At 50.7% G+C, this 23,238-nt stretch overlaps 2 protein-coding genes across 2 annotated transcripts in view; both read right to left on the reverse strand.

The window, feature by feature from the left end:
* TTC39A (tetratricopeptide repeat domain 39A) overlaps window positions 1–12,903 on the reverse strand; it is an 82,388-nt gene extending 69,485 nt beyond the window's left edge. Inside the window, exon 1 of the mRNA XM_020987739.2 lies at window positions 12,769–12,903. Coding sequence (XP_020843398.1) covers window positions 12,769–12,806 — 38 coding nt within the window. The 5' untranslated portion in view covers window positions 12,807–12,903. The remainder of the gene's footprint in view (window positions 1–12,768) is intronic.
* An 80-nt stretch (window positions 12,904–12,983) lies between these two features.
* Window positions 12,984–23,238, reverse strand: part of EPS15 (epidermal growth factor receptor pathway substrate 15) — a 129,691-nt gene continuing 119,436 nt past the window's right edge. The window contains 4 exon segments of the mRNA XM_020987743.2: window positions 12,984–15,160; window positions 17,261–17,448; window positions 19,615–19,780; window positions 21,585–21,661. Coding sequence (XP_020843402.1) covers window positions 15,014–15,160; window positions 17,261–17,448; window positions 19,615–19,780; window positions 21,585–21,661 — 578 coding nt within the window. The 3' untranslated portion in view covers window positions 12,984–15,013.

Below are 23,238 nucleotides of genomic sequence, written 5' to 3' on the forward strand. Positions count from 1 at the left end.
CTTCATCTGTAAAATGAAGGGACTAGACTAAATGATCTTTAATGTCCCTTCAAACTCTAGAGAAGATTCTCCGAAATCTTGCGAGGAGCCCATCTATCTCCCTCAGTTATCTGAAGGCAGCTCTCACATCCCCCAGTCTTTTCTTCTCCAGGCTAAACACCCGGAGAGCCATCAAATGATCTTTGGGAGGCGTGCTCTCTCATCTCCTCTAAATAGGCTCCAGCTTCTTACTATCCTCCCTCCAAGGGGGTGTCTGGGCGGGGCTTCAGGTGTGTGTCTGGGGCAAGAAGTGGCACACAGGACGCCCTCTCCATGGGTGCCTGGGAACCCAGGCTTGTGACTAGGTCCCTCTGCAAAGCCCAAGCATGTGGATAGAGGCAGTTGCATAAAACTGACTTCCTGGGTGGGGACCCACACCAACCTCCCATTCACCTAGACCTCCTTCAGGATGCTGGCTAAGGACCTAAGAAGGGAGGATGGAGAGCCCAGCTGGGGGCTGTTGGTGTGTATGGGGGGGATTGATCCTACAGATTTCCCAAAAGAACTCATTATCCTCCCCCTAAACCTACCCCTCCCAACTTCCCAGCCTCTGTCAAGGATGCCAGGTCTTCCTAGGACAGGACCCTAGACGAGAAACCCAGGAAGCATCCTTCATCCTCCACATCCAATGAGCTGCCAAGTCTTGTCCATTTCAGGTCCGATACATTTCCTTCTCTCTGCTCAGGTGATCACCATCCCAGTACAAGCCTTATTACCTGTCACCTGGATTATCACAACGGCCTCCTAATTGGCTTCTGTGCCTCAGGTCTTCAGTCCATCCACACAGCTACCAAAAGAACCATCCTAGGGCATAGGCCTGACTGTGGCCCTTGCCTACAGGGTAAAAATTCTAAAAATCCTTATCTGTCATTCAAGACCCTCTACGCTCGGGGTCCAACTTCTGTCTAACTAGAAAAAACACTAATTGCTTTCCTTCCCACGTCACACACACAGCGCTGGGTTTGTTGGAATTGATCATGTAATATGGTGTATTAGAGGTATCCACGCCAGTGCTTTGGGTCCAGGGCTGAGCACAGACAGGACTCTGCACGTAGTAGGCGGACTAAATGTGGGAAGGAATGAATGAATCTATCTTTCCAGCATACTCTCTCTCACTTGCCCCCTGACACAGGCTGGGCCAAGCTGGACTCTTCAAGATTCTTTGATCCCCCCCAACCCCCCTTAAAGGGAGTTGTGCATGCCCAGCTCAGGGCCATCTCCCCAGTATGCCAGCCCTGATTCCAATGCCTCCTTCCCTAGGACACTTTGTCCAGCCCTCCTCTGCCCCCAGCGCCAATCCCCATATTCTACTTCTTTGGCCAAGCCCCCCCTCTCTCAGTGAATGGAAGCTTCTTGAAGGACAAGGACTCCGTTGTTTCCATCTGGGCATGCCCAGACCCCATTCCCACCACAGGCATTTAATAAATGTTGAATAGTTCATACCACCCCCTCCCCACCCTGGCCTCTTCCTAGTCTCCAGAACTTAGGGAGGGGAGGGGGAGGCAGATGGCAAAACTGGGCAATCAGCAGCTTCCTGAAAATTCAGTTCAAACTTGGCCTTGGGAGGACCAGAGTTGGGTCATCCGGACAGAGCCGGCTTCTGTTTCTTCTCTCCATTGACTTCGCCCCAAAGTCCCTCGGCCCTTGGCTTGGGTCTAGAGAAGGGTCTGGGGGCCCAAGGGAGCTTGGGGTCCAGCTATGGCTCTTCGGTTTCCTGAGATGTCTAAATGACAGCGTCGAAGCTCCCCTCCAGCGCCAAGCCCGGGATGCAGGGATGCTGGGATCCTCACTCCCACCGCGACCCTCCAGCTTTGCTCTCCCCGCCTCCCTCGGTGCCTCCCCATCCCCAGGCTCCAGTACCTGCAGGCGCTTTTCCGGCGGGCCCCCTTCCAGGGCCTGAGGAGGTCCATTGGGCTGGGGCTGGGGCTGGGGCGGGGAGCTGGGCTCTTCCCGTCTCCAGCTCGGCTTCGGGCTCCCGGCACTGTGCCTGGCAGCACCTGGATGGGATGGGGCGGGCCAGCCCGGGGCCCAGGTCCCTCCCCCTGCGCTGGCATCCCGGGCCGCCTCAGCTCCGGGCTGGGGCTGGGGCCGGGGACAGGGCAGGGCAAGGTAGGGCAGGCTACAGCAGGGGCCAGGACTGCGACAGGGGGACAGCTGCTCTGGGAGGGACAACAGCCACAGCCACTGCGCTCTGCCCCGGGGACGCGGCGGCCGGAGGTGTTACAAGACCCGAGTTCGAATCCCAACCTTCTCGCTGTGTGACTAAGGTAAGTCACGCCCTCTCTGAGCCTCCACCTCCATCGCAAGGCTTATCTTGAAAAAGTCCTTCCCTGTTCTGATCAGCTGTCAGTGATTTTCTTAATCTCGGATCTGACCCTTGCCCTACTTTGAACAAACTCGGGTGGTTCTCAAATACCTCCAGAGGCAAATAAAAAAAAAAATTCCGTTTGGCTTTTAAGGCCCTTCATCACCTGTCTCCTCCCCGCAACCCACACTTTTCAACATCTTTAAACCTTAGGGGCAGCTAGGTGGCACAGTGAATCAGGAGGACCTGAGTTCAGGTCTGGCCTCAGACACATATGACTTACTAGCTGTGTGACTCTGGGCAAGTCACTTTACCCCAATTGCCTCAGGAAAAAACACAAAACAAAAACCAAAACCAAACCAAACATCTTTAAACCTTACCCCCTGCCCCCCACTTCATATACTCTACCATCCAGGTACATGGCTTTCCTCTCTGCTGATTACATGTTATCCTGACCTGCCTCTGCCCTGGCTGTGCCCCATGCCTGGAATACCATTTCTACCTCTTAGTTTCTCTGACTTCCTTCAAGACTCAGGTCCAAGCCTTTCTCTGTCCCCCCAGCTGCTAGTGCCTTCAAATCCTCAGAAATTTACTAGCTGTGTGATCCTGGGCAAATCACTTAACCTCTGTCTGCCTCAATTTCCTCAACTATATAATGGGGATGATAATAATAATATATACCGCCTAGGGCTGTAGTGAGGGTCAGATGAGTAAAAAGTTCTTAGCACAGTGCTTGGCACATAGAGGTGCTATATAAAGGTTTATTCTATTCTCTTCCTCTCTGTGTCCACTCAGATGTCATCCAGAGCTCTGTGCCCAGTTCTGGGTGCCGTAGGTTGGGAGAGACAGTGTCCAGAGATGAGTAACTATGTTGGAGAGGGTCTAAGAGACCAAGCCATATCAGGGTCAGTTAAAGAAACTAGCCTGCAGAAGCCATGAGAGCAACCTCAGCTTGCCCCACTCCCAATGCCCACCAGCCCTGGAGGGTCCGAGAGGAGCCGGTGCCAAGGAAGGATCCTTCCCCCTCCCAGCTGCACTCTTCCATGTCTTAGGCAGTTCAGACTCTGGGCCTGGAGTCAGGAAGACCTGAGTTCAAATGCGGCCTCAGACACTTACTAGGCATATGACCCTGGGCAAGTCACCTAAACTCTACCTGCCTCAGTTTCCTCATCTGTAAAATGAGGATATTAGCACTCCCTCTCAGGGCTGTTTTGAGGATCAAATGAGACAGTATTTGTAAAGAATTTTCCAAACCTTAAAGCACTATAGAAATACTAGCTATTGGGGGCAGCTAGGTGGTTAAGTGGGTGGAGCTCCGGCCTTGGAGTCAGGAGGATCTGAGTTCAAATCCAGCCTCAGACACTTGACACTAGCTGTGTCACCCTGGGCAAGTCACTTAACCCTGATTGCCTCACCAAAAAAAAAAATACTAGCTATTGTTAACTGTTATTATTATTCCTACCCCTTCAGGAGAGAACCCAGGGCCCACACTTCACTCCAACCCTAGGGCCCACTTCCTGCTTCACAGTGTTTGGCTGGACTTCTCCAGACCCCTTCAGGGCAGACATGGCTGCACACACACATACACACACACACACACACACAGATGCTCATACATACACACACACACACACACGGATGCTCTCTCTCACACACACACACACACACTGCACTTGGATGGGGAAGGAGCCACCAGGAGCTAGAGATGAGGAGGGAGAGCGCACCAGGCATGGGGACAGCCAGTGCAAAAGCTCTGAGGTGGGAAATGGACAGTCATATCTGAAGGACAATAAAATGCAAGAAGACCAGAAGGGTAGGAAGGGCCCCAGGTTATGAAAGGCTTTAAATTCCACACAGAGGATTTTCTATTGGATTCTGGAGGTAAATGGGAGCCCCAAAGCTCATTTTGGGGGGGAGAGGGTGACATGGTCAGACCTGTGCATTCTAATTTGGGGAATGAGCTGAAAAGAACGAGGTGGGAGCTCCCGCTGCTTAAAGCAAAGATCAGTCTCAACAGTCTAAATGAAAACTAGTTTTGTTTTTTAGAGGTGTATACTATTTGGATTTTTGACCTTCACAGGCTCATGGCATCACAGATTTACAGCAGGAAGGGACCTCATAGCTTCTCTAGTCCAGCCTTCTCTCATTTGACAGTTAAGGAAACCGAGACCCCCAGGACCCCTAAGCAAGTGATTCGCCCTCCACCACACAGGTGTCAGAGGCAGGCCCTCTTCTGCCCTCTGCCTTTCACCTTACAGAGTCTCAGAGATGTTGGACCCCTTAATGTTGGACCCATCTATTTCAACTTCTCCCCCAGTGTGGAACTCCCCATTAAGCTGCTCTGACAGGGGCCCGACAAGCCTCTTCTTAAACACTCAGGGCCAAAGGATAAAATGTTCTAAATCACTGCCGATTAAAGAAATGCAAATTAAAACAACTCTGAGGCACCACCTCACACCTATCAGACTGGCTAATGTGACAGAATTGGGAAATGACAAACGTTGGAGAGGGGATGTGGAAAAATTGAGACACTAATGCACTGTTGGTAGAGTTGTGAACTGATTCAACCATTCTGGAGAGCAATTTGGAACTATGCCCGAAGGGCTATACAACTGTGCATACAGCAATACCACTACTAAGCCTGTATCCCGAAAAGATTTTCTAAAAAAGGGAAAAGGACCTAGAAATAATTTTTAGAAAGGTATTTATAGCTACTGTTTTTGTGGTGGCAAAGAATTGGAAATTGAGGGGACCCCCTATCAATTCAGGAATGGCTGAACAAGTTGTGGTATATGACTGTGATGGAATATTATAAGAAATGATGAGTGGGATGGTTTCAGAAAAACCTGGGAAGACACATGTGAATGGATGCAAAGTGACGTGAGCAGAACCAGGAGACAACTGTACACAGTAACAGCAATATTGGGGTTTTTTTAACTGTTTTTTTTTTTTTAGCTAGGCAATGGGATTAAGTGACTTGCCCAGGGTCACACAGCTATTAAGTATCAAGTGTCTGAGCCCCTCTTTGAACTCAGGTCCTCCTGACTTCAAGGCGGGAGCTCTATCTACTACACCACCTAGCTGCCCCAGGAACAGCCATATTGTAAGGATAATCAAATGTGAATGACTTAGATACTCTGATCAATACAATGATCCAAGACAATTCGGAAGGACATATGATGAAAAATGCTCTCCACCTCCAGAGCAAACTGATAGAGTCTGAAGGCAGATGGAAGCAGATTTTTTTCACTTTCTTTATTTTTCTTGCTTTTTTGTTATTGCAACATGGCTAACATGGAAATACGTTTTGCATGATTTTACATGTATAATTGAGATCACATTTCTTCACAACGAATGGGGGAGGGGTGGAAGGGACAGACTTTGGGACTCAAATTTTTTTAACGGATGTTAAAAATAAGTAAATAAAAACATTTAAAAGTTTCTTTTTCTTCTTCCTCTACTATCTCCTCCTCCTTGTTCTCCTTTTCTTCCTCCTCCTCATCTCTCATAGAAACTCAGAATTCCAGAGCTACAAGGGATCTCTAAGACCATTTAATCCAGCCTGGCACACAACAGTCACTTAATAAACGCTTTCTGAACGAAGGAGTGAACCAGGGATCATATTTTCCATATCCCCACAAGTACTCCCACATCATCTAACTGGTGTTTAAAGACTCCCAAGGCAGGGAGCTCACCACCTCCAAAAGCAGCTCATTCCATTTTGGGACAGCCTTCATTATTGAGAAGTTTTTCTACAGAGTAAACATGCCTCTTTGCAAATTCCACCCACGATTCCTAGTTTTGCCCTCTGGAGCCGAGCAGAACAAAGCTTTCCATTCCCTTCTCCACATGAAGGCACCTCACACACTTGAAGACAGTTAACTGTCTGGCTTTGGTTTTTTCCAGACCCCAAACATGCCCCGTTTCTCCAGAGGATTCCCCCCGGTCTGGTCTTTATGCTGGGCTCTTTTGAGCTTAGCTGGGCTGGTCCTTGGACCGTTGAAGCCCAGAAGGCCCTGCCAGAAGTGAGACTGCCTTAGAGCCATTTTAAAAGCAACAGCTCCCAAAGGGTTTTATAACCATTCTCTTCCAGGGGCCCTCACCCCACCTTTGGGAGGCAGCCAATCCAAGCACTCTCCTTCCCGTTTTACGAGCGTGGTCTTGGGTGGCGAAGAGACTCAAGGTCCAGCAGCCAGAGCTTGAACTCTAGGGCTAATATTCATTCCACTGTACCTAGTTAACTAGTCAGTCAACAGATATTTAGTAAAAACTTATTACATGCCAGCCTTGTGCTGAGCTCTGGGTTCTAATGGGGGAAGATGACACGTATGGCGCCATAGTGCACAGAGTACTGGGCCTGGCATCAGGAAGACTCCTCTTCCTGCGTTCAAGTTCCACCTCAGATACTAGCTGTGTGACCCTGGGCAAGTCATTTAATCCTGCTTGTCTCAGTTTCCTCATCTATCAAATGAGCTGGAGAAAGAAATGACAAACCATGCCAGTGTCTTTGCCAAGAAAACCCCACCTGCGGTCAAGAAGAGTCAGACATGACTGAACAACGACTAAGGACAAGGAAAATGTATGAGAAAGACACAGGGTAGATGGGAGGTCATCCAAGGGGGGGAGGAAGGCTCATGGCTTCACATACGATCCTTTTATGTTCTGCTATGTATAAGGACATGCTCATTTGGGGGTCTTGGAGGGGTCTTTAAATTTAGAACAAAAAAAAGTAAAAAAAATTTTTTTTAAAAATGGACTTATATATGGAAGTGGTTATTGATAAATCAAAATAAATTAATAAAATTAAAAAATAAAAATAAAAAAAGTTGGAAAGAAAAAAAATTAAAAAATAAAAATGGACTTATAGAGTCAGATTTACAGCTAGAAAGCACCTAAGAACCACCCAGTCCAACCCCCTAAATTTTATTTACTGTGTGACCCTGGGCCAGTCACTTCACTGCTCCATGACTCAGTTTCCTACTCTGTAAAAATGGGGAGAATAACATCTGCCTAACAGAGTTGTGAAGATCAAATGAGATGTTTGTGTATGTATCCGTGTATATAACACACATAATGTCTCTATATGTCTCTCTCTCTCTCTCTCTCTCTCTCTCTCTCTCTCTCTCTCTCTCTCTCTATATATATATATATATATATATATATATATATGTATATATATATATATATATATAAGTAATTGTTGAGTCATGTCCAACTCTATGTGACCCCATGAACAAAGTCCATGAGGTTTTCCTGGCAAAGATACTAGAGTGATATATCATTTCCTTATCCAGCGTGTCCCCATTTTACAGATGAGGAATTGAGGCAAATAGGGGTTAAATGACTTGCCCAGGGTAACACAGCTGGCAAGTGTCTGAGGCCGAATTAGAACTCAGGTCTTCCTGACTCTGGGCCCATTGCTCTATCTACAGCACCACCTTGCACTTGCACACGGACACACGTGCATGCACACACAGAGCACTTAGCAAACATTAAAGTATTCTACATCAGTGCTAATTATTATTATTTTACACATGTGAAAGCCAGGGCTCAGTGAGAAGAAGGCATCCCCTCAAGCTCACACAGCGGCAGGTGTCAAAGGGAGCTCTGCTGTCTCCTGGCCTGGTGATCACCACCTTCCTCTGCACTGTGCTCTCTCAGCTCCCTGGAGAGGCCTGGAGTCTTCTAAGGAAGGCAAAGTCATTACCCACGGGGGCATCATGGCCACCTTCAGGGAGGAGGCAGCACCTAGGCTGGGCTGGACTTGGCCAGACAGAGATGGGGAGACTGGGATCGATTCCAAGGAAGTTCCCGTCACTTCGTGGGATGGACCCCGTGAGCTCTGGCTAACCACATCAAAGACCTTGAGCTCTGGCACAGAGTTGGGGTCCATACGTGAGATGAGGGCCCCAGGCTGAATGAGACAAGAAGGCACTTGTTTCCAGGGTCTCAGATCTCCCTCATCCACCAGAGACACATCAAAGGGCTGGGCCAGGAAGGCAAAGCTGGCTGAAGAAGGCTGGGTCTTAGGCCCTCCAGCTAAATGGGATGCCCCCCACACGGGTTCGGGGCAGACTTCACCCTAGTCCTGATGCCTCCCTCCCCTGTGCTCTCTGGCTGACAAGGGCCTCTGCAGCTCAACGTGGTGAGTCGGCCAGTCAGGAGCCCTGGGTTCTATCTCTTACCACTCACGCCGAGACCACCGGCAAGCTGCTTCCCCTCATCAGGGATCAGTTTCCTCCCCTGCAAAGTGAGAGGAAGAGGCGAAAACAGAACAGACCTGGACAAAATCCAAGGGCCACGCTGTCATGGTACCCTGGGTTTGGGGACTACTCTCACAGAGATCTATAGGAGGACACTTTCTTCTCCAAGACCAAGAGTTCACGGCCTCCTTTCATGCTCACTTGAAAAGAGAGAGAAGCCAACAGACCTAAGAGCAGCTGACCGCACCGAGCACTGGAGTGGGGAAGGCTGGCCTTCGTGCGCTCCGACCCGCCTCTCTACCCTAAGGTGGCCCAGTGGATAGAGCGCTGGACCCAGAGTCGGGAAGACCTGAGTTAAATCTGATCTGGCTGTGCGATCCTGGGCAAGTCACTAAAACTCTCTGAGCTTCAGCTTCCTGCCAAATGGGGGTAAACACTGCACCTAGCTCCCAGGGTTGTTATGAAGATCAAATGGGATAAAATTCATAGAGTGCTTTGCAAAGCTTAAAGTGCTATGTAAATGAGAGTTGTTATTATATGATTACTCCTAATAACCCAATGGGATGTTGTAGGCAGCAGGGAAGAAGCCAATAGGTAGAGACTGGAGAGAGGAGAAAGGAAGAGAGGGAAGGAGAGAAGGAAAGTGGGGGGATCATGGGGCGTGTTGGCAAGAAGGGCCATGGCTTCATCAGAGACAAGAGGGAAGGAAGAAGTGATGGGGGAAGATGACCGAGTGATGCAAGATGGGGAGAGAAGAGAGCTCTGGGTGAAGGGCCTCAAGTTTTTGGATCAGTATGAGGCAAGGTCCTGAGCCAAGGGGTGAGGGCAGGGGTGGAGGGATCCAGAGGTTTTGTAGAGCTGCTGTGGCAAGCAGGACATTGAATCGATCAGGGCAATGTAAAAGACTCATCCTGCCACAGAAAGGATCCAACTAAGATGACCTTTTAGTGGACCCACCAATCAGTATGGGTGGTGATTCCACCCCCCCCCCCAGCTTTATTTATTTAGCAAGACATGAAGACAATCAAAAGCATTAGATGGTGAGAATAATGCAAGGACAGGGTTTGGCAAGGCATGATGGCTGACGGATGGGATTGGGGGGAAAGGACTCGAAAGCAGAGGACAGTGCAGAACTGTTGGTTCACTAAGCAGTCAAGAGGGGGAAGGGAGGAGAGTGTAGTCAGTTCAGGGAAGATGGCCTAGGAAAGAACTGAGGTCGGGGCAGTGGATAGAACACTGGGCCTGTAGTTAGGAGGACGAGTTCCAATCCAGCCTCAGATACTTACTAGTTGTGTGACCCTGGGCAAGTCACTGTACCCCGTTTGCCACAGTTTCCTCATCTGTAAAATGAGCTGGAGAAGGAAATGGCAAACCACTCCAGTATCTTGCTGAGAAAACCCCAAATGGGGGGCAGCTAGGTGGCACAGTGGATAGAGCACCAGCCCTGGAGTCAGGAGGACCCGAGTTCAAATCTGGCCTCAGACACTTGTTGTGTCACCCTGGGCAAGTCATTTAACCCCATTGCCAAGAAAGAAAGAAAGAAAGGAAGGAAGGAAGGAAGAAAGAAAGAAAGGAAGGAAGGAAGGAAGGAAGGAAGGAAGGAAGGAAGGAAGGAAGGAAGGAAGGAAGGAAGGAAGGAAGGAAGAAGAAGAAGGAAGGAAAAGGAAAGAAAGAAAGAAAGAAAAAGAAAGAAAGAAAGAAAGAAAGAAAGAAAGAAAGAAAGAAAAGAAAGAGAGAAAGAAAGAAAACCTTAAATGGGGTCATGGAGAGTAGGACACAACTGAAAAAAAAATGAGTGGGAGAACTGGAGGTCATGGTGAGGATGCAGAATGGGGTTAGGGGTTGTAAGTCACAGGAAATGGACTGGAATAAACCTTGAAGAAGGGGAGATTGCCAAGTACGGTGATAGAGGGAGAGTCAGCAAGTGCTTTCAGAAACAAGCAATGCTTCTGCCCTCTTGGCCCTGTGTCTGATGACATGACAGGACAATGCTCAGGGTTGCAGTCTTGGGGGGTGGGGGTGGAAGAGAAGCCAGGACTCTGTGACTGCCAGGAGGCAGAAGGCGCATGACGGAGAAGGTCTATGTTGAAGGAAAGTTTGTTAACTGGAACTGCCCTGGAGCCCTCCCACCCAGGCCGCCCCTCTGCCATGCTGGTCCCCTTCTTCCATTGCTGAGTTCCTTCCAAGGCCTCCATTTTAGAAAGACCCAAGTCAGCCACGCTTCATTCCCCTCCTAGCTTTGCTTCTGACTCTCTGGTTGTGGCCGCCAGGCCTCAGCTGCCTTCCCACCTTGGAATATTCCTCTGCCCTTTCCTTCCCTTCTCCCCACGGGCAAGTTCCTCCCTGGGCCCTCCATCTTGGGGAGGGGCCCTGGCTGGCCATGAGTAATACCTACTTTATTCCCCCATCTGGCTCTGTTTCTGATTCTCTGGACTTTACTGTGTCCTCAGTAGGTACCTTCCCCCACCCCCAACTTCTCAACTTCTTTTTGTGTGCCTTCCCCCATTAGAATATGAGGTCCCTAAGGTCGGGGACAGTCTTTCTTTTTTGCTTATAGTATCCCCAGCACTGAACACAGTAAGTGCTTAATAAGCGCTTGTTACTTCGCATTAATAAGAGAAGGAAGTTCCAGACGACACAATGGAATGGACTCCCAGTTATGGCGCTGGAAGAAGGTGGCAGATCTGTAGTGGACCTGGGCAGCTTGGCCGTGGGACAACATTCTCTAACACCAGGAGATCCAAAACAAATTTTGTGAGCCCTGATCTGTTTTTTCCAGCTGACATTCTCTTTCTTCTGCTCGAAGGCCTCTCTTAATACTTGAACGGAATGAGGTGGGTTGTACATTAAACATGAGACTCTTATCTCTTCGTCCCTCTTGGTCACACAAGGAAGGCCCTGGCAGATTTCCAGGGGTCAGAGGACATTGTGTTTTGTCTAGAAACTTCCATCCGTGTCTGGAAATTCTAGTTTTGGTGCACGCCGAGGAGCCCAGGGAGCCCAAGTAACAAGCTGATAGAACAGATTCTGGTATTGCTACATGCCTTCCCTGATTAGAATCCAGGCCTCGCTCGGGTGTTTTTCTGAAGCTCAGGTCTGACCATATCGCTTCTCCCCACTCCCCATCCTCCAACCCAGTAAACTCCAGTGGGTCCCTATCACCTCAGGATCAAACCCCAAAGTCCTCCATTTAAAACCCTTGCTACGCTGGCCCCTTCCTTCCTTTCCATCTTCCTCATGCCTTACCACCTCCCCTGCACCCTCCAATCCAGCTAGACTGCTGACTTGTCCTTCCTGAGGCAGGCCATCTCCTATCTCTGCGCCCTTTGCAGCGGCAGCGGCTCTCGCATGCCTTCATTTTCCTAAAATCTCCCCTTCAGCAGGAGGCCTTTCCCGATTCCCCAGCTGCAAGGGTCTTCCCTTTCCAGATTCCCTTCCATTCACCCTGCGGGTGCCTTGTTGTTTGCATGTTGTTAGACTGACACATCACATTCCAAGAGTGATCTGCCCAGAGCACAGAAGAAGACAACCGCTTGCCTCCTTTGTCTCAGATTCTGTATCTCCCAAGAGGGCACTGAGGCTTTCTTGCCACGACCCCCCAATCCTTCATCTTGAGCTGACGATCCTGTCAAACCACTTGGTGTCTTTCAAGTGGACTGGTTAGCCATAGGCCCCCCTCTTACATTTGTGAAGCAGACTGTTTGAATCTAAGCATGCCTTCACATTCATGCCTATTAAATTTCAGCTCACTGGATTAGGCCCAAATTACCAACTCAGATTTATTTGTCCAACCCTAACCTCTCTTCTGACCTCGTCTTACACATATAACTGCCTCTTGGATATCTCTTACTGGGATATCTCATGGTAGACATCTTGGGCTCAACAAATCCAAAATTGAACTCATTATCTTTCCTCTTGGCTTTCCCAAAGTCCAAGATGAAATCCCACAGGAAGCCTTTCCTAAGCCCCCTCAGTTCTAATATTAGTTGATTATGCCCAATTCATTGATCGTGTTTGTCTATTGTTGTTGGTATACTGTCTTTGCCATTAGACAGTGAGTTCCTTGAGAGCGGGGGCTGTCTTTTACCTTTCTTTGTATTCTTAGACCTTAGCATGGTGCCTGGCATACAGTAGGTGCTTAATAAATGTTTACTGACTGAAAGTGTGCTGGAGGTACAGAGAGGAAACAGTGTCACTAGAGAATCAGGACTCACACCTCACCTGGCAGGGTTTCTGTACAATTCAAAGGTCCACTTCATACAAAGAGGCCCGGTGCAACGTCCTCATTGCCACTACGTTGCTACCCTTCATCAGCAGTGCAGACACAGCACCCGCTCCGAGTCTGACGGGCCTGGATTCCAATCTGGTCTCTAGACTCGGTTCTTTCTACCAACCTGAAGCAAGAACGCACAGGGAAGGCAGGACAGACGATATGCTTTGTTATATATTTAAAGTTTATTTCCTCATAATTACAAGCTATAGTTTAGAAGTTTGGAGACAAAGGAGAAAATCCTATAAACAGAGCCTAAGCCCACCTGAAATGCCCAGCAGGGGCCGATCTTGCCTTCAAGTGTGGTGGACACCACAGCACACGTCAAGAACCTGAAACTGACCACCAGGAGACTCCCTGACTGTAACACCAGACGTGAGAGCAAGAATACACACGCGCGCGCACACACGCACATACAGAATATATACACTTTTCATAACATATTGGTCCACTGAGTGTACATTTTAAAACAAAAGCTCAGAGTCGATGTAGTCCAGTTAAACATGTCAGATTAGTGTACACTGAAGACATCCAAGTTGGTATAGACACAGCAGAGGGACTGAGTCCTTACCAAAGGTTCCTATTGGTTGAGCAGCTGTAACGCTGTTCATTTTCCCAGTGCAAAAGAAGGTTGTTCAAGTCAACTTACCTGTTTTCCTGAAATAACAAGGGGGGGGAGGGAGGAGAGTGCTCACCACCCACCTAAAGGTCACCCCCCCTTAACAGCCCTTGGGGCAGCCTCAGCGGGGAGCTCTGAGCCTTGGGGGGGGGGGGCAACAGTTCTCATTTCAGCCGGAGGGTCCCACCTGGAAACAATTCTATTTACAAAGCAGGTATGGTGGCTAGTGATTTAACAGGTCTGCCCTCACGAGAGGCCAACTGTGTTGGGGCTGGGGGAGCCACAGGGGAGCAGGGCAGCTCAAAAATTAAGCTAAGCAGGTCTTTTAACAAGCAGATGAAGTGCACGGGTAGGAGAGGAGCCACTTTCATGAATACATGTCAATGTGACCTCCACCTGGAGGCTGCTGGGAGCTTAACATGGGTCTGAGGTACCATTTTTGTACCCTGGCCTTTGAGACGTGACACGAACAGTTAATAAGTTGTTAGGAAAAAAAGCCAAAAGTTATTTCATCTTTCTGTTGAAGTCTACAGGGTGCCCTAGGGCAGAGCCACTGCCCTCTGGGATGCGCCTGGGGACTTGCTTCACATAGGAGAGGGGCTCCCCATTGGAAAGGGCTGGGGCCTTGTGGCTGCCTGAGCTCCAGACAACCCTGCTGGCCTCACCAGCTTTTCTCGGGGAAATCATTAGAGGAGAGAAGAGCTAACCAAACTCCCTCCAAGCCTCACTGAGGTTTTAATGAGACAGATTTCCTCTGCCCACTTGTACTCCATGGCAAGTCAAGTGGAACCTTCACGAAAGAAAACATTTGTACACAGATAATAAAGTATCTTAACAGCCCCGGCTTGCTCAAGCTCCTTCTGGCCAAAGGTATAGGAGGTTTTGAAAACCTGTGATGAATAGAGCCAATGGTGTGTGTCCTGGGAAGGGGAGAATTATCACCATGTTAATTAAGGTTTCTGCTCAGAACTGATGGATGGGGTAACCTCTCGAAACAATGGTCTTTCTCCACCTTTGTGGTTACAAACATGGAGAGGGAGGTCTCTGATGTTAAGCAGGGATTTTGACCTATTTCCCACATAAGCATTTTGGAAGAGAGCCAATCTGAAGTCATGCCCCATGGCTACCAGCCATGGGTATGAGTCCAGGGTATGAGTCTAGCTAAGCAGGGCTCTCCCCTGGTCCAGAAGAAAACCAAAGCTGCCCATGACTTTTATAAGGAGAAAATGGAAACATGCAACTTCACCTTCCACACTGCAGTGTGCATAGCAGGCTAGTCCTCCGAGAACAGAAGGCATTGCCCACCCCACCTCCTTCAGACCACAGCGGCCCTAGGAGCCCCTGGCCTTGCTGAGGACAAAGGTCGGACGTGGCCACAAGGGGAGCTCATCTCTGGGTAAAGGGAAAGGGCACGTTCTGGGGTTCTGATCTGACACTTTCAAAGCAGCCCAGGCGAATGCTGCCAGATGTCGGGCCCCGCCTACAGTCTCATGCTCCTAGGTAGCTTCCAGTAATCATTTCCCCTGCACTTTGGTGTTCCGGAGCAGGGATGCTGCTGGCGGTGTCGTCCTTGCCTTTCACGCTTCTGATATCTCTGATTTACTCAGGGCGATGGCCAGTTCCAAGTCCTCCTGCTCCTGCTGGCTTAGCCTGGCAAGCCTCTCTTTCTCCTCCCTCTCACTTTCCCTCTTCACCCATTCAATCATATCTTCTTCAGTTGGATACTGCCGGCAGAAAGACAGAGCACACGTCAGGCTATGAACATCTCCACTGCTAGTGCACAGCTACCCCCTCTCTGTGGCCGAGGCTCCACACTAACTCCCGAATTCAAGGCATCTTTACCAGGAAATCATGCAGCAAACCCCTGACTACACAAGTCACCCCAAGAAACCCAAGTCCGGATTCTGTTCTCATTAGAGACTAAAGGATGGTGGCTGGACATGCTCCAGAGAACAGGGCTGCCTTTTCTTCAAAGGAACAGCTAGACAGAGGGGAGGGATGGCAAGGAGGGCCCTGGGGAAGCAGGTGCTTGTCATTTCACATCCCACCTGAAGACATTAAACGTAACAGCGACTAAAGATGAGATTCTAGAGGGAGGAGGCTTTGCAGGGGATGCCTGTCACCCCAACGTCAACCCAGGAGATCAACGCTTTAGAGCACAGAGACTCTGGAGGTGACCCCAACCAAAGCTCCCATTTCACAGAAAAGACAGCTGAGGCCCAGGGAGGGGATGGGCCCTGCCTCAAGGTCACCCAGGCAGAAAGCGGCAGACTCTGAGCTCAGTGCCCCACACCCTCCAGACCGGACACTCTTAGTTCTAAGGGCAGAGAAGTCGCTTTCCCAAGAACACAGGGGCACAGGGGCAGGCTAGACCTACAGAACCTACCACGAACACGCACCCCATGCAGGAAGGCGACACTGCAGGGAGGCAAGGGCAGGCGGTCAAGAGAAGGAAGGATGTCCAAAGTTCCCGGCCATGGCGCTTGTGCCCCTGCTCAAGCCAAGGACTGCAGCTCAACCAGTCCTTCTGAACCACAAAAGAAGCCACTCCATGGGGGGGGGGGGGGTGCATAAGAATGTCCTCGAGCCAGAGGCTCAGCATTACCTACCTACCAACCAACCAGCATTTACTAAGTGCCTCCTATGTGCCGGGAATGCCAGGCAGGGTTCTGTTTGTACAGAGAATGACTCCAGACTGACCGTCAGGGGGTATTTTACACTGAAGCCCCTCTCTCAGATTAAATTTAACATGGCCAACACAGTAAAGTGTCTCAGTTCCTGCCTGTCACGCCTGTGCAGGGGTTGGAGTAGAAGGTGACTCTTGCTCCGTCATTTCCTCACTTCCAGGAGGGCAGGCCTGGCAGGAGTGGGCACCCTGGGTGGCAGCAAGAGCTGGGCAGCAGAGGGCCAACTCCCATGGGGGCAGTGGGGAGCAGCTAGCTCGAGCCCCTCTCCCACCCTCTCCCCCTGACAGCTCTGCACACAGGTGGCGCTGACTAAGAGCTAGGCACACCAAGGGAACGGGAGTCAGCAGGCTTCCTGCGGCCACCCCACTAACCAAGGCCCCAGGCAGCAAGCAGAGAAAAGGCCCCTCTGATGGGATGGTCTCCGGTTACTGCTGCTGCTACTTCTTTTAACTCCAGCCGAATTTACGCCCAAGCATTTTCTTTGGGGAGGAAAGCATTATATTTAAATGAGAAAAACAACCGGAAAACGCCTCCTCCCTTAATAACACAGGCCCCCTCACCCCAGGTATGTACAATGTTCAAGGCCCTCTTACTTACAAGTAGCAGTGTTATGGCAAAACGCCTATTAAAAAGGGAATTTAGATAAAAATGGACTCTCCCCATATTATACTCCAGGCATGTACATGCACACAGACAGACAGACAGACAGACAGAGAGCGCGCGCGAGCGAGCAACGTGCATTCATTGCCCTGGGTGGGCAGGCAGCCACAGCCCAACACATCAATAGCTCACACCTGCCAAGAACTCAGTAAGCAAGCTAGCATTTCCTACCCACTAGCCCATCATTCCTAAGCACCCGCTGTCCCACCTGGAAAGGTTACTGACATCACCCCAGAGACTGGGGCAGGCCTGGCTTAGCAGCACAGCCTCTGAGGACATAGCCCCTGGGATCCAGGATGATCCAGAACCCTCCCCTGGAAACTAAGCACAGGGTTTCTTGGTGGAGGAGAAGGGAACGAAGGTGTGGAGTTGAGCTAAATTCACTTTATGTGTTAGAGACATGGCTGTTAATGGAGACATTTCACATAGAGCCTTGTAAGACAACAGAAGATGTCCAGTTCTTCCCCCAGTACTTACAGCGCTGACGTTAGCACCGCAGCCTGAGGCAGCCTCGTTATGGGCAGCGGTGGCGGAAGCAGTGATGTGCGGGCTGCGGTACAGATCGAGAGCTTTCTCTGTGGGGCTACCATTGCCTGCGACAGGCTGAAATGGGTCATTCAGTTTTAGGGAATCGGAAGAATCCAACTGGCTGAGAGACCTTTTCCCTGTATCAAAATCATTAAAGTTAACTCAGCGAGAGAAAAAACAGAACCACAAGCACGTGCCAACACCACTGGCCTGGAGAAGCTTCTCTCCCCTGCCCCAGAACGCTGACAAGCAGCTGCCTCCAACACGCCTTTAAGCTTAGAGATCCCGGGCTGTCCCGAAGCCCTCAAGGCACCTTTCTCCCAAGAAGCCCGAGCTGAGGAAGGAAAAGAGGCGCAGGAAAGACAAGGAAAGCCCCAAGAGAGGCCACTGGCCTGGGAAGGTGTGGGGATCCCAGCTCCGGAGCCAGGGCCCTGGTTCATCGCCTTTCCTATAGGCTGCCTGGCCTCTCGTCATCTGTGTCCATCTGGGCCATGAGCAGGGACTGGGCCAGCCCGCAGGAGGGGCTCAGCAGCGAGATGCAGGACGAATCACTGACAAACTCTGGCATGGCCCTCATACTCCTTGCTTTCTAATTTCTCTCATCAAATGCATTGCATATCTTTCTATATGTTTATATGATAACCATCAAAATATCCCCCACCCCAACCATCTCTAATTTCTCTTCCTCAAGGGAGGAAATGTCTCCAAGCCCAATGCTGAGCCTTGCCTGGGGCCAATGGAGTGCCTCTGACACATCTCCCTGCTCACTCAGCACACCTTAAAATAACATCACCAATTCTGGATCTAAATCACATTTCTTTTTAAACTTTTCTGGGGGACGGGCATGGGGGAGGGAAGGGAGAAGTCAGGGAAAGAGACAGCCCCACCAACCCAAGGGTCCCAGAACCAGAGATGGCCACGGCATCCTCAACGCTGGCTATTCTGATGGCTCACTGGGAACACATCTGTATTGCAGACTGTGCCAAGATACTTTCCATTATTTTCTGATGCTTCAAACTGAGTGCAAACCCTGATAAAGACTGCCCTTTTTATAGCCTGAAGAACCTCTCTATAAGGCCACTTTGCCCCCTGGTATGATCCACAGAGGGGCGGGACTAAAGCATGCCTACAGGAATCACTTGGAGCTGACTCTGTTTCCCTTAATTGCTACTGGCCTTCCCACAGGAAGAAGTCCCTCTGCCTTCAGGGCATCTCTGCGGCTTCCTGAAGGCTCTGCCGGGAGCCACACAGTCTAACTGGAGAGGTCCAGGGCTGTCTGTAGCCTGAGGCCCAGCTGCTCGTCAGCCCCATGGGACTGGGCAAACTTGGCAACCAAGAGGCCGGGAGTCACTGACGAGACAAAGGCAGTAGCACACCAAAAAGTCTGAAAATCCTGAAACTCTAAGAGGAAAACAATTTGTCCAAATGCTCGAGGGAGGCTGCTAGAAAGAAGGCGGGAAGAAGCGCCCGGAATTGCTGGGCCTGGAATTTGGCCACCAATGTTTCAAATTACATGTCATTTATTTTTTAAAGTTGCCTCATGGGCCACGGGCAGAGTGAAGGTGCCTGGCTGCTCTGCAGACAGCCTGGCGTGGCCCGGCCAGCCCATGACACGCAGCCTGCTCACTTTGCAGTCTGAGGCCACCTCGCACACTCACCGCCCAACGCAGCCACTGAGAACAAAAGGGTGAAAAACCAAGGGGATCCTCAGATTTTCAGAACAGTAGCAGCGGCAGCTGGGCCTCGGCGCTCACAGGGAGCCTTCCTCACCACCCGTGGGCAACTTCAGAAATCAGACTATGCTTCACGGAAGTCAGAGGAGTCTTTCCCCTCAAGAAAAGCTCCACCTTACTTAACAAAAAAAAAAGTAATACTCTTTTAAAGATTACACTCATTTAATTTTAAGTTACTTTGTCACAAACTTTAGGCTGGCTGATGGGGCTGGCAGCTCTTCTTGAGGAAGGAGTCACAGGGCGGGGCTTTCCCAGGCCTACTCTTTTGTAGCCATCTTTGAAGATGACAAGTTAACCACGACAAACATGTTCTCTCCCTCAAATGAACAAATGTCCCCAAACAGGAAGCTTCTATACAGTTCTCCTTGTTTAAAGACTTACTCACCCTCTCTCTCAAGTTGGTACAATAGCAGGCCTCGAGGGTGGACAGTCTGTTTGTGGGCATCCTAAGACAGCCTGGTCCCCCAGGACCAGTGCCCTCTGACCCGTGGAGGCCCCACATTTACTCGGGACCTTCCCATCCCTGGAGCCCTTGGGAAGAAGGACACACTGGCACAAAACGTTTCCTACCAGGTGGGGGAGGGCAGGGCCGGGTCGGGGTCCCGGTTTTGGGAGGCAGAGCAGGGGGCACGTCTTCATCTCTGACCGGAGGTGGCTCCTCAAACACACTCTGAGTTGTGGCCACGTTGTCAGCAGAGCCGGATGTGGCCGGGACAAATGGGTCCTCCTTGTTGTCCTTCGTGGAAGAAAAGAAGTTTGCGGAGATGACTTTACGTCACACTTCAAAAAGGCAAATTATTAAGCACTTGTGGATTGTGTCTGATGACCCCCTTGGCTCCCAACAATCCTGGGTGTTGGGCATTGCAAGTCCCACTGCGCCCATTACGGAGAGGCGGCAGGCACAGCTCGTCCAAGGGAAAGGCCAGGCCTCACACTCCCCGCCAGGCCTGTCCCTCCTGCACTGAGCAGACATCTCAGTGATTCTCATAAGACTCAACCATGTGCTTTCCTATAGGTCAATGTCCAGCCAATGGGAAATGAACCATCACTGGAATGAAAATGGGTCAAGAAGGCTGTGGCCATACAATGTCATCGACAGGCAGGCAAATGGTGATGCCGCAGGGTGAGGAATGACAGGAGGAGAAGCGCTATGAGGAGAGGGAGTCCTGATTTAAAACAAATGACTCCACCTCCGGAGAATCCCAGGACCCAGAAATGGAAGGACCTCTGAGGCCCTAAGGAGACAGGAGCCCAGACTGTGGAGGAGATTTTTCTCGGATCACAAAGCAGAGAAGGAGCAGCCCCGGTGCCTCCTACACCTTGTCACCTCCTCCATCTGCCTTGGGCCTGGATGAAACGATATCAGAAGCAGCTCAGATGCCAGGCACGCAGTACTGGCACAAGAAACCTTCGGATGACCATGAGCCAGCCTGTCCAGGACACGTACAACGTGGATGGAGGGGCGGTCTACTCATCATGGGACCTGACCTCCAGCTACCTTCCAGACTGACTGTCAGCTCACGGGGCCCTAACAGCCAAGGCTGTAGAGAGGAGGGAGCAGCAGCTTACAGAGCTCAGGCACAAGCCTGGGGACAGGGCAGGAGCCCAAAGCCTCCTGGCCATTCTGAGGCAAGAGAATTCGGTGTTTAATTTCTCCGGAGAGGCCTCAAGCTAAGTGTTTCTGCCCCACAGAGACTCACGCCACCAAGCCTGCCCAAAAGCCAGGACAGGAGCTCACACTTAGATGGGAACTGGACAGCTGACAAAGCACTTTCCTGCATGTGGGACTATGGAGACAGACTTGAATTCAAAACCCACCACAGGCACTGATTAACTAGGGGACCCTGGACAAGTCAACTTCCCTTCTCTCTCAGACTCAGTTTCTTCATTTGTCAAAAGCGGGTGATGGGTTGTTGTGTGCATCAAAGAAGCTGCTGCCATCCCCACAGAACAGAAGGACAGGCCAGAGAACAAGGAGGGAAAGGGCCTGGAGGGACCCTGAGCCGCACACAGTCCCCCTAGATGAGGGCAGATGCCCTCTGTAACCACAGCAGCTCACGCTTTCCCAGGACAATGTGAGGTGGCAGAAGTGCAGTACCGCTTTGCAAACACAGAAACCAAGGCTCGGGGACAGGATGTAATGAGCCCGGTGCTAGAAACCACTTCATCACACACCAAAGAAGGCCACGGCTCCCAGAAGAGCAGGGAGAGTGGCCTGAACTCAGTGGGGAGCGGATGCATCGGCCAGGCTGAGGAATCCCCAAAGCTATGTCCTGGGCCCTCTTCTCCCGCCCCTCCGTGGTGCTGCTTCACTGGCGGCCCTCTCACCCAGAAACCCCAGGTGACTTTCAGACACCTCAAACTCGATGTCCTTGACGCCCCCACCACCCTCCCAGTGCCCCGGACGCCATCCCTCCCTCTGGTCTGAGATCAGACTGATGGCTGGGGGGCCGCAGCGGAGTTTAGGGGAGAAGCCGACAGGTTTGTAGAACTCAAAGAGAAGTGGGCATCCTTTCACTACAAGCCCCTCCGGAGATTACCTGGGCCAGGGCACTGAAGTCAGCGAATCCACCTTCATCGGAGTCACTTCCAAACACAGATGTGAAGGGATCCACAGCTAAAGCAGACACACGAGACACAAAGCGCACATTAGCTTCTGCACATACAATCAGATGCTGCCATCAGATCGGGGAGAGGGCTACTTGCTGAAATTCAGTACAACTAAAGGCACGTAAAGGACAGAGTGGAGGGCCACCGTCGCTCCCGTCGTCGAGAGGTGGGGTGCCCTTGGCATAAACAGCCCAACACCGTGTAGGTAGGATGCCCTTGGTCCAGTTCAAATGCGTGCCCTTGGTTAAGTCCCTTCTCCTCAGGGGCCTCAGAGACAAGATATGCTCCAAAGCAGCTTCTAGGGCGGGCACCTACGACTCTCTGTTTCAGGGCCAGTAAGCTTCTTCTACAAAAGCAGTGCCTATGTGCAGAATAAAACAGCTCTTCTGACACTCGGGGAAAACCCTCCAGAGTCAAGACCCACCAGCAGAGACTTGGACAGCCCCTGAGGAACACAAGTGCCTCGTGGACAGGATTTCCTTTACATGGTGGTCACAGATCGCAGGATCAGAGACCCAGGGCTAGAAGGGACCTCAGGTCACCTAGTTCAGCCCCCTCACTTTACAAAGGGGGAAACTGAGGCCCGGGGAAGGTAAATGACTTGCCCCACATAAAGCCTTACAGGTGGGATTGGAACCTTAATCCCCTTACTCTAGATCCCATTTTGCGATTTTTATGCCCATTTTGCAGAGAGGGAAACTGAGGTACAGCAAGGCTAACTGCACTGTCTAAGGTTACAAACATGGTAAGTTGTAGAATCGAACTTGGAAGGCTTCGGACTCTAATGCAGAGTCCAGCACCCCATTCTGACTGCTTAAGACCAACCCCCGTTCACACAAACCTCTGTCTCGCACTGTAGACAGGCACATACACACAAACACCCACATACATCTCTCTGTGGATGTACACAGACACACGGAGATATCCGGCTCACTTTGTAAATGAAAGCCACGCTCCACGACGGTCAGCCAACAAGCATTTATTAAGTGCCGACCACAGGTGATACGCTGCACTGACGCCTTAATGGGCTGCCATGTCAGCTGCAACCGAGTCTTCGTGACCCTAGTCAGGGTTTTCTTGGCAAAGAGACTACAGTGGTTTGCCACTTCCTTCTCCAGCTCATTTTACAGATAAGGAAATTGGGGCAAACAGAGGTTAAGTGACTTGCCCAGGGCGTCTGAGGCTGGATTTGAACTCAGGTCTTCCTCACTCCTGGCCCAGAGCTCTATCCACTGTGCCACCAGGCTACCTCTAAAAACTAATCAGTACCCGACGAGGCAGGTGACCCTCTGGGTCCCCAAGTGAGCAGAGGACCATAGCAGGATATTCCCGAATAGATAAGAGAAATAAAAATTGGGAGAGCAGAATTTATGGCTCCCACAGCTGAAATAATGAGCAGGCTGGAAAACTCTGAATCCACAGTAGCAAGCTCTGCCAGAGAAAGCAAAGAGAGAAGGACGTGGGGAGGCAGATGGCCGAAGGGAGGGACAACCTGCAAGGAGAGAAGCCAAAGGCAGCAACGGGAAGAGAAATCCTGCTGGAGTGAGAGGGGTGCTCCCTCCTGCGGGTAGGCCTCAGGAAGGC

Source organism: Phascolarctos cinereus, unplaced genomic scaffold, assembly GCF_003287225.1.
Source record: "Phascolarctos cinereus isolate Bilbo 61053 unplaced genomic scaffold, phaCin_HiC Scaffold_5;HRSCAF=322, whole genome shotgun sequence".
NCBI lineage: Eukaryota > Metazoa > Chordata > Mammalia > Diprotodontia > Phascolarctidae > Phascolarctos > Phascolarctos cinereus.